Source organism: Spinacia oleracea, chromosome 2 (genome assembly GCF_020520425.1).
Source record: "Spinacia oleracea cultivar Varoflay chromosome 2, BTI_SOV_V1, whole genome shotgun sequence".
Classification (NCBI taxonomy): Eukaryota; Viridiplantae; Streptophyta; class Magnoliopsida; order Caryophyllales; family Amaranthaceae; genus Spinacia; species Spinacia oleracea.
Window position 1 is genome coordinate 6,175,456 of NC_079488.1, and position 12,216 is coordinate 6,187,671.

A 12,216-nucleotide genomic window follows, 5' to 3' on the forward strand; every position below is an offset into this window, starting at 1 on the left:
ATATAAATAATAATATAAGTAATATTAATAATAATAATAACAATAATAATAATAATAATAATAATTTTATTATTATTATTATTATTATTATTATTATTATTATGGGAAAACACCAAAACGTTACAAGCTTAACAAACTACAAAGATCGAGGGAACTACAAGAAGTTGGAGGGGAGCCGAGATACAATCTGGGCCCCCACTCCTCTAGCTATGGCAAACCCGATCCTGCTGAAAATGTGGGCAGCTGCCCGTGCGTCCGTGCCCCAATGTCCTGAGCCCTGGAGTACGCCTGGACCCGCTTCAGCAAAGAAACAGCCCCTTTCTCTAATTCCCCAAAAGAAGAGAAGGAAAAAGGTAAGAAACCGTAACCCAAAGCCCTACAACGTGCCGCATACTTATTCTGCTTCCGCTGCGCTGCAACCGCCACAACCCGACCCGGAACGAAGCCTGACAACCCAGATTGCGTCATAGGGGAAGACCCAGTCAAGTCAACACACACATTTAGACCGCCATCCCATGAGTAAAGCAATATATCTGCAGGACGAAGAGCTCCATCACTCTCACTAGTCAGCCCAACATCAACCTCCTTGCGAGCAGAAATCCCCGACCGGTAGCAAATATCCAAAAGGGTATCCCGAACAACATTATGACGATGTTTGATACCCACAATCCCAGCACAAGACACGGCATGATCCCCATAAATGTCCCCGTCGAAAACCCGAGAGCAAGCAGAACACGGCGTCGAATCAGAGAACAACGGAATACCCAACCGATAGCAAAGAACCAAACGATAAGTCTTACCGTTCATAGCCTGGCCTAACCCCGAGATGGGGACTGCCCGCAACCAAGCTGAGGAGTGATCCCCCTGCTGTGATTTCCATAGGGCAACAAGACGCGAAGATAAGGAGTAGACGGATTCCGCATCAGCAGTAACCTTCGTGAAATATATGTCTGCCAATTTCTTCATGAGTGTGGGGGCAACGATCTCACTAGGGCTACGCATAAGGTCGGTCTCCACGGTCCTATTGAAAAGACCAAGAGCATCATCAAAGGCCGGTCCCGGACCATCAACACCTGAAAGCCAAAGAAGCGAATCCTGCAAACCAGAAGACTGCAAACGGGATGCAAGAAAAGCATAATGCCGAACATCACCAACTGAATAAACACCCAATCCTCCATAAGAATAAGGCAAGGTGGCAAGGCGCCATTGCCAGTCACCGAACCCAGGTCCCGAAGCAGTCACGATGCGCTCTAAAGAAGCCCGCAGAGCCACATCAAAAGATAATTGGGCCGCTTCGAACAGATGAGGCGGACAAGTGCGCATAGCAATGTAGAGTTTAGAAACTCTAGTACACGCGCGAAGAACTGAACTTATTATTATTATTATTATTATTATTATTATTATTATTATTATTATTATTATTATTATTATTATTGAATTGAATTAAACTGAATTAAACTGAACTGAACTTATTGCTCATGAACTGAACTGAACTGAATGCTCCTGAACTGAACTGAACTAAACTGAATGCTCCTGAACTGAACTGGACTGAACTGAACTGCCAAATAAGTCCTGAAACTGAAATTAAGCCAAAAAGAACAGGGCCTAACTAATTGCTTAACTTTGACTAAGTGTGAGTTTTGTTCTACCTAAGTGCTTAAGTTTGACTGAGTGTGAGTTTAGTTCAGTACAAGTTATTTATTTGGTAAGATTTATGTGAAGTTAAAAAAGTGTAAATCTTTCAACTATAATCCAATGATCGAATGAGAAGGAAATCACTTTAATGGCTACAACAAATTCATAAACCTCCTCGTTGAAAAGGGCAATAAAACACAACGATATAAAAAATAGTTGAAATACAACAATCATAGCTTAAATGAAAGACAATTTTTATATTAGAAAAATTGTAAATAATAAGTCAACTTTTGACCGATCTTCTAAAAACAATCCAAATTTTGAGTAATTCATGATTAACCCAATGTTGAGGATATCTTACTATCTTCCATGAACAATTTTATTTTGAAAATGACCCTACAATTTTTCTTTTTAAAATTGCTGGAGCCCTATGTGAATATAACATCTCCATATATTTGTATTCCACTTTATCTCCACTATATATATAGAAAAAAAAAAGGAAAAAGATGATCATATCATATGTTTGACTACTGTACCTTTCAAAAATTGTTTGTGTAAAGCAAAAATTTAGGCTTCCATGAAAAAAAAGGAAAAATTTTAGGTTTACTCTCTCTTAAATCTTTAAAATCATCTAAAGGTACGTACAAGGTGATGATAAAAAAAAAAGTGTTTTTTTGGTCGGTACTCGTTCCGTCCGAGGAAGTCTTTTTGCATATCTGATATGTGCTTGCAATGTATGTCATAGCAAAATACAGAAGTAGGAAAAAAACAAAAAAAGTGTTTTCTGAAACAAAAATGGTATTTTTTTTTACAGAATTGTACTTTTTATTATTTATGAATGGTAATTCTTTTTTTGTCTTTTAGTTATTTGTCTTTTAGCTGATATTTGTGTTGCCACACATATCTGATATCCGAAAAAACGACCCCCTCCATCATCATGCCCTTATTTGTTTGCACTATGTCTCATTTGATTTGTAGTTTTAAATGTCTCTCCTCGTATACCTTTATTTAATTAAACTAATAGGCAAATTATATACTCCGTACCATTTACTTTTGAATATAACCAATTCTTAATAAAGTGCACTAAATCATTTTGGACAATATTTTAGAGACGGGAGGAGTATATCAAAATACATAAGAGGTGAAAATTTTAAACAAGACGAATGAGAGGAGTTATTTGGTTAATGCGTTTTCTAAGAAGTTCCAATTTCCATAAATTTGGATAAAGTACATATAAAAGTGAGTTTAGAATAATACCCCATACGTTTCAAAATACTTGCAACAATATGAAATTAGGTGTTCTACGTTTGTAATCCAATATGCTCCATAATGTGTCTATTTCATAGAAAATATTCCGTGCTCCTTAGAATTTATTACTCAACCAAATTATATTTTACATTGGCTATGAAATGAAAATAAAAGGAAAAACCATCTTATTACTTTTTATGCGCAACTAAACAAGCACAAAATGCAAGAAAACAATGGAGTAGTAATTACTATAAGAAACAAAACAAACATGCAAACTAGCAACGATTGTGTAACTTCCTACAACTACATAAGAAGTGTACTTGTGAGATCACGTTGCTCTTTCAACCGACACAAAAAGCCCCCCCTTTCCACCATGCTTGCTAAAAACTATGATCACTCACTTTCTACTTACTATACCAAACATTTCATGTGTTTTTTTACTCTTTCAAAATACACTAGTAAAAGTAAATAATAAAAAAAAAGTACTCCCTCCATTTCTTTTTGATGTATCCAGTTGGAATCTGGTGTGGTATTTAAGAAAATTGGAATCTTGGTTTGTATGGGTATAAGTGTAATGATTGGGTGTAAGAGAAATGATTGGGTGTAAGAGATTATAATAAATAAAGGAGTGAGAAAATAATAAAGAAATAAGGTAAGAGAGAGTAATGATAATGATGGGTGATAAATGAGGTGAGAGAGTGGGTATATGGGGAAGGGAAAAGAATTAAATATTATGGGTGGGGAAAATTAGGTGGGAATATGGGTAGAATCTTTAGGTATTTTGGTAATTAGATAGAAATGTAAGGATATTTTAGGATAAAATGTATGTCCAAAAATAGAATAGATTCTAAATGGATACAACAATATGAAACGCTTAAAATGGAAACGGATACAACAAAAAGAAACGGAGGGAGTAGGTAATTACAATAGTAAAAACAAATCCAGACAAATTGGAAGATGCCTCCTCTTGGTCTCTTCCTAAAGATGGAGCGTTTTTAAAAAAAAAATCACGTATCCATCAACAAAACGCAATTACAATCCCCTTTTCCCCACCAATTAAAGAAAAAAAGGGGAGAAATGACCTCATGTCACACTTCTTCTTATCAACATCTATAGATACCCGTAAAATATAGAGTTGATCAAGTCGACCACCGATCTCGATTCATTTTCGATTTAAGCGGTTGATTTCTAACCCAAGTTGTAACCAACCTGACTCTTCTATAGGGTAATAGTGTCTATAATTAATCAAGACTCTAGTTTTGGATACAATAAAACCAACCAAAATTAGAGCCTAACCTCAATATCAAGGCATGACCATATGTAACTAACAATCAACCCATACCATATGTCCATATAAGTCGATATGACCATATGTAACTAACAACCAACCCAGTCCCATACCATATGTCCACATGAGTCGATATGACCATATATCCGTATGAGTCGATATGACCATATGTAACACACCATTTTTAGTTTTCTCCTACCAGTAATAATAATGGTACGATAAGTCACATATTCGAATCTCCCTGCTTCCATTCCAAACAAAAATATACTTGTAAGGATAATAATGGAAATAATTTCCATTAAGTTGGTGGGTAGTGACAAGTGAGCGTGAAGCATGGGATTAATATTGGGCCCTCAGAAGGTGGGCCTAGAATTGGAGCCCTCAGAATGTGGGCCTAGAAATGGGCCCATCACCAGCCTTGTTGAGTTTCTCTCTCCAAGAGTTGAGCTTCTCAAGCCTCCACCCATCATGATGCCGTGCAATAAACGAGGCCACTTTCACGTTCAGATCTGGACTCGGACACGTCATCGAACTCAGCCTCTCTACATCCTGACCGTTCATGTTACTTGAACTCGACAACGTGTCATCATCAGCACCGTCGATCTCAGGCGACCCACACCTAGAACTCTGCGCGCTCTGTACCCTAACATAACCATCTTCCATTGGTTTAAACTTCATCTGCGATACCTTAAACGGCGGAGGAGGTGGCGTAGGTATTCCGTTCATCGGAGACTCGTTTCCACTTTCTCTCCTCGAAGGAAGTGGCGGTTTTCTGGCGGAATTTACCGGATTTTGGCGTGTTGGCGGTGGCGGAGGTGTTGGTATGGAGGAGAAGGAGTGGATTTTTTTGGTTTTGCTCCCTTTTTTGAACCAGTTTTGGAAAACCGATGGATGAGGTGGTAATGGCGGTGGAGGAGGTGGTGGAGACGGCGGAGGAACGAAATGCGATTGAATTTCCGAATGTGAAGGACCTTCGAAATTCCTGCTCAATTTTTGCCGTCGCTTTCGCTTCCTGTGACTGTAAAGATATACAATAGCTGTTGCGATCTCCTTCGTTGCGTTCCGCTTTCGAGAACTCCTCTTCTTCTCTTCTCGTCCACGTCGCGGCAGCGGCGGTGGTGTAGGCGGAGGCGGAGACGGTGGAATCTGCCCCCTTTGCTGAATTGTCTGAAATGTCCGTCTCTGCTTTGCCGGAGGAGGAGGCGGTGGAGGTGGTGGTGCCTCTGGTGGATTTCGCGGTGGAGTTTTCGGCGGAGAAAATGTCGGTGACGGTAATTCTCCTCTATTTTCAGTTGCAAAAGTATCAACCTCAATGTCCTTCACCTTTACCTTCACCGTCGAAGTTTCAACGTCGTCCACTTCCTCCACCTCCACCACCGCCGCCGCAACCTCATCAGATTGAAGCTCATCGTTTAAAACACGATCCTCTTTAGGATAAAACTTGCTAATATCGAGATCATCAAAGAACCGGAACTGGCTATTACCGGTTTGATACCTCATGTAAGGATCCGAACTAACCGTCCGCCGCAACCGTGAGATTCCGGTATCCGGTGGCGCATTCGGAGAGCTGATGATCCTCTGCTGCTGAGAAGAGTACTCAACCCATTGTGGTACACTACTCATCATAGTTTTACTCCTTTGTAGTAAAACAGTATTAACACTACTACTACTAATATTACTATTTGTTGTAGTAGTAGAATGTGTAAGTGGTTGTTCGTGGTTGCGCGTCTCTTCACGCTCCGTAGTCGCCGGTGAATCGTCGTTTCTTTTGGCAAAAACACCGCATAAAATAGCAAAGAGAACGAGGATTATGTTGACGGTGTCCCAGCTCTTCTTCACTGAGATAGCTTTCTGGTTTTGTGGAGGATTAATTGGTTTGTTGATGTAATGTGGAAGGATTTTGGGAATTGAAGGGATGACAATGAAGACGACGAAAAGAAGAGAGATAGAAGGGAGGAGGATAATTAGCAAAGACGAGTTTAGCAACCGAGACGACGATGGACGACGGCCGTGCCCCCGCCGTGTAATGGTGGCTGGTGGTTGCCAAAAGGGTGGTATGTCAATGTCACCATCTTCCATTTGCTTTTGTTGTTGATTTGTTGGGGGTGTCTTTTTGGAGGGGGGGGGTTTGAAAGTTTTTTATTTTTGGGTTTCAAAATAAAGTGAGGGAAATTTGTTAGCCTTTATTTAAGGGCTTGTGGGAGTTGGATACTTGGATAAGGATATTATTGCAATATTTTCAATCATGAATCATGAAGTAACATTTTAGTTTTTTTTTTCAAATAAAAAGTTTTTATTTCTTTCCTTGGTAATTTTTATTTCTAAAAGGTATAAAAAATTTAAAAATAAAATAAAAATAAAGAGAATAGTAGCTGCAACATGCTATGTTCCTGGAAATATTTTGTGCTTTCAAAATATGAAAACTTTAGCAGACATTCTCACCATCGTTTATATCAAAACTTATCAAGTTAGATATGATTGGTCTCGGTATATGTTTTCAAAATATCAATTTTTTATAATTTTTTCACAATTAGATATATTAGTGATTTAGTGGTTAAATATTGCATTGAAATCCGTGTAAATAGTAAGGTTGCGTTCTATTCACCTGATTTTCACTTATTTTTCCTGAACTTATTAGAACTTATCAAAACTTATTTTAGTTATGAATTGTACTTGGCCAACCCTTATTTTTCCTGAACTTTACCGAACTTACCTGAACTTATCTGAACTTATTTTTCCTGAAATAAGTGGAAATAAGGTGAACATAACAAGACCTAAGTGTAAAAAACTTTTAAAAAAGAAGACAACAATCTACTGCGCGGTTGGGTTCTCAATACACAAGACCTATTGACTATTGGATAGATAGATCAAATTTTCATAATGATTAACCAATTTGATTGATTGATCTAAAAAACTCAAAAAATAATGGATTGAGTAGTAAACAAATTTTCATATAATGAAGGGTTATATTTTGGATGTATCAATGTTCTTCAACCTCTTCTTTGGAAGCATGCAATGTTAGAGCGGTGTACTTTTCTTATTAATAGGATTATATTAGCTGTTAAGATTGAGAAGAGTGGGTTGACAGGTCTTTATCCATATTAATGGATCTTTATAATTAATTTAATTTAATTAATTAATTGCAAAGACTATATTATCATGTCTTCTAATGTATCTTTTTTTTTTTATTTTTCTGCCTTGCTTAAGGATTTCTTGGTAATACAGAATGAAAAATAAAAATTACTAGGGCTGTAATGAGGCTGTCTAATGTGCAGGCGTATCTAAAATTGTTGGGGTAATAGGAATTATTATCTGTATTTTGTTCCTTATAAAGATTGGCTAGATAGCACTGGGCCGGGATGCCCCAAGGCCCGAGATGACCCACAAAATAATCCGGCCCGGAAAGTGCACGGCACAACACTTCCCAGCACAAAAAAACGTTAAATTGAGTGAAATTAAGTTTAGGCACATAAGCACGATCGACAATGTGTAGGCTTGGAATCTTGTATTGTGCCTAGGGTGACCCTTTTGAAACTTTTGGCACGACACGACATGAAACTAGGTGGGTCGGGACTCGGGACCTATTCAAATCAAGCCCGGGTAAGATGGCTTGGTGCAAGGAACGACCAACAATAAGAGCAACACTATTGCAGATCAAATACAGAAAGGTTCGTCATTCAACATGTTTGGATGAACCATATGGGCCTTAATTATGGCTCGATGTCTAGCTCATTGTTTAATTACCAACATTGCGTCACTAAAACTATAGCCTGATCAAAAGGCGGGCCAGGCCGAGGGAATAAAAATCCGTCCATTATGTTGGGCTGGGCCGGGTCGGGCCAATTTGTGTGCCCAAACCCTGCTATTTCGGGCCATTGTTGGGCCGGGGCAAAATTATAATTAAAATTGTTGTTTTACGTTGTCCAAAGTCGCAAATATGATGGGGGGCAGGGGTGTGCACGGTGCTCTTGGTGCACCGGTATCAAAACAACAAGCAATAAATGTAAAACGCAGATTTCTTATTAAATCTGGAGAAGAAAAGAACATCTTTTGTTGAACAAAAGAACAAACGAACTTTTTTTGTTAAAAAAAGAACAAGGAATTCTCTGTTCTATTCAGCTGTGTTTTAGTATGTTCTTTTGTTTTCACTCCTTTTTGCGGGTATATATTCCTGTATTTTTCATAATTTTGAAATCAGAATTTGTGAAGGAGGAGAAAGAAACTGTGATAAACTGTAAATTTGATTTTAGAGAGAGAAAGTAATTGAAAATTCTTAGATATTGGTTGATTTTTCTACTTCAATATTAAATTTTATTGATTCTTCTTCTTCAAATTTGAATTTCTCAGCTGATAATCAGATTTGTGAAGGTAATTTTTCAATTTTTTTAATTACGAATTATATATTTTGATGATTTTGATTTCGCAATTATCGTGTTTTTGATTATTTTGATCCTTTTGATTTCTCAATTACTTTGATTAATGTTTTTAGATTATATAGTTTGATGATTATGATTTCGCAATTTCGCAATTACTTTGCAGTTCTTTCGGTACTGTTTTGAAATTCTTTATAGTTGTTCGTTTCTCTATCTTAATATGTTCGTTTAGGCTTTGTTGTTGTTCTTTTATGTACTGGTAATGTTCTTTCTTTCTTTTATTAGTATTCATGCAGATTTTGAATGTTCTTTTCTTTAACTTTTGTTGTTCTTTCTCATATGTTGTTTTTCCCCCCCTGTAGTTTTCTGTTTTTTTTTTATTAATTTTGAGTTTCTTGTTCTTTTATTTATGGTTTATGTTCTTTTTAGGTTTTTCAACGTTTTTATTTTTATTTTTCAAGTATTATTATCAATATTTGATTATCTTGTTCTATTTATCATGCATTTTTCTCATGATGTTCTATTTATAAAATTTTAAATGAGAACGAATATGTTCTTTTCATATTTGAACCCAAAAAAACAAGTGCACCGTTCTGATTATGAACACTGCTTATATTTCTTCTCCTTCCTCCTTTTTTTTATTTGTTTTATTTTTCATTTTCTATATATATATATATATATATATATATATATATATATATATATATATATATATATATATATATATATATATAATATTTCTCCTATTGAATTCAATCATTTCTCATTTTAGAAACACATTTTAGAGAGAGAACGATGAGAGGTTTTATTTTCTCTCAACAAAAGGGAGATTTTATGAGAGAGAAAGTTCGAAATACATTTTCTCCTCCTTCTCTCTCTAACATGTGATTTTAATTGAATTTCGTTTATCGAAAACTAGCTAATTAAGCAAAATACTAGTTTAATTTCGCTAGTTTTTGTATCTTTTTATCGATTCAAAGATATTGATGCTGATGATGAATGTGCATAGGGTGATTAAGGTACACTTCCTTGTTCTTATTTCTATGTTCTTTTTAAATTCTAATGTTCTTTTTTTATAACATATTATTTCTGTGTCATCATCATTGTTTGTTCTTTTATATCTTCACTAATTGTTCTTTTACATATTTACAGTGTTGTGTTGAGTTATTTTTTATAAATAAAATAACGGAATTAAAACATATTTTTAATCTTAAAAATAAATTGTATTAGAAGTACAACAACTACTTTTAAAAGAACATATAATTCTTTCTTTGAAATATAATTTTCGTCCTTCCAAGTATCATCGTTTTATATTAAAAGAACAAAAAGACCTTTTAAAAAAAACATTAATCTTAAAAATAATGTTGTTCTTTTTTCCAGACTTTGTGGTTCTTTTTCATTTACATTCTTTAAATAAAATTGTTCTTTTGTTGTTCTTTTACTTTTGTTTATTGTTGTTTTCTTTTACTTTTCTTGTTCTTTCTCATATGTTGCTTTTTTCCCCTGTAGTTTTCTGTTTTTATTAATTTTGAGTTTTTTGTTCTTTTATTTTTAATGGTTTATGTTATTTTTAGGTTTTTTGACATTTATTTTTTATTTTTCAAGTATTATTATCTTGTTCTATTTATCCTGCATTTTTCTCATGATGTTCTTTTTATAAAATTTTAAATGAGAACGAATATGTTCTTTTCATATTTGTACCTTTTATCTGATTTGTTAATATTAGTGTTTTACTTGATATTTTCTTTTCAGATTTTTGTTAATGTTCTTTTCAGGTTTTTGTTAATGTTCTTTTAATTTACGTTATTATGTTCTTTCTGATTTTTTTGTTGTTTTTTTTTTTTTTTTTTTTTTTCCTGTTGCACTTTTCACATGATGTTCTTTTTAAAAAATAGTTGTTCTTTTTATAATTTACCAAGAGAGAGAATATATTCTTTTCGTTTTTTACCTTTTCTTTGGTTTTTTAACATTAGTGTTCTTTTCGGGTTTTGGTTAATGTTCTTTTCGTTTACTCTATCAAGTTCTTTCTGATTTTTTTTTTTTGTTTTTCTGTTGCATATTTCACATGATGTTCTTTTTGAAAAATAGTTGTTCTTTTTATAGTTTATCAGAAGAGAGAATATATTCTTTTCGTTTTTTACCTTTTCTTTGGTTTTTTAACATTATTGTTCTTTTCAGGTTTTGGTTAATGTTCTTTTCGTTTACTCTATCATGTTCTTTCTGTTTAGTTTATTAAGTTCTTTTTCGTTTTTTTGCTTTTTTGCGTTTTGTTTTAATATTTTTTGCGTTTTATAGTAGTGTTCTTTTTGGCTTTTTGTTAATGTTCTTTTAGTTTACTTGTTAATGTTCTTTTATGGTTTATTTTCTCCGTTCTTTTTTTTTTTTGCGGTTTTTATTTTTGTTGCGTTTTATTGTTATTTATGTGCATTTTTGGACAGGTGCACCAAGAGCACCATGCACACCCCTGCACAATCTGAGCGTTGGTCCAAAGCCCGCAATTTTTTAAAAAAGTTCGGTTCGGGTCGGGCCGGGCCCAAAAATCGAGCCGAAATATTCTGCCCATAACTCGCTAATTTCTGGCCGGGCCAATGATGACCAACTATAGACTCGAACCATTGAATAACCAAGACCAAAACCCATTTTTTTACCACTAGGCCGCGTCCCCATAGTCTCATCTCAGCCTCAAAATGTGTTCTTGTATTATTAGACACAATTTTTTAACATATAGAATTATATTACTAAATCTATCTTGTTATCGAGTACATCTAGATTCAGGTACAGTTAAATGTACATGTTTCTTTGCTAAATTTAAATTTTCCAGATGAGGTAGACTAATCAAATGGACAAAAGATGACCTTAAGTGCACATATACCTAGTTCTAGTGTACTTGTGAACTAATAAGTGTACATAAGGTTCTTGAATTCTATTTTCTCATTTTAAAATTCCTAAAATGAAGTAGACTAATTAAATGAGCAAGAAAGAACCTTAAATATGCAAATACCTAGCTCTAAGTATGTCCGGAAACTAACATATGAAATTCTTGAATTGTATAAATTTTTTTTAATTTTTTTTCCAAATTTGAGAGCCACAATGTAGCAGTAGGACATGTAAGCTGCTACATATATCTTCAGGGTATCAATAGTAACATATCCTGGACTACATTGGTTGTTTTCACATAAGCAATCTCACATGGGATTAAAATTTAAATCTAAAATAATAACCCCATATAAAATTTAAAATTTTAAACCAATCACAGTCAAAGATATCATACCCTTAGGATATATGTAACCTTTTCGGACATATATTGGCTATTGCTTTAAATTTTTCATAGTAAAAATGTCAATTATTAGTGTTGTTCCATTTGGAAGAAAGATTACTCCATTATTGGTATCCAACTATCCATGACATAAGCCAATCAGTCAATCACCAGTAGGTATTTAGCTTAATGGACAGTACTTTAATCTTTGTGGAAGATAAAGCTTAACTTATGGATTCCTGACTGAGTTCCCAATTTTAAGGTGGATATGTGGAGACCAGGAGACATAATAAATTGGTTGTTGTACATTACGCCTAGTTTTTATACTTCTTCGTTTTTAAAAAAAAATGACAAGTGTCATCTATATATTATACTAAAAGAGAGGAAATCAATGTGGTGATGACAAATGTCACTCA

The 12,216-nt window shown here is 34.7% G+C and overlaps 1 protein-coding gene across 1 annotated transcript; it reads right to left on the reverse strand.

Annotated features, from left to right (window-relative positions):
* Positions 1-4,552: 4,552 nt before the first annotated feature.
* Positions 4,553-6,250, reverse strand: LOC110803173 (uncharacterized). Its single transcript, XM_022008655.2, has one exon. It carries the CDS (start codon positions 6,248-6,250, stop codon positions 4,553-4,555), a length of 1,698 nt encoding a protein of 565 aa, XP_021864347.1.
* Positions 6,251-12,216: the final 5,966 nt, after the last annotated feature.

What these genes read in the sequence shown, in the direction of transcription:
- LOC110803173 (XM_022008655.2), bottom strand. Translation starts at nt 6,250, where the DNA reads ATGGAAGATGGTGACATTGACATACCACCCTTTTGGCAACCACCAGCC.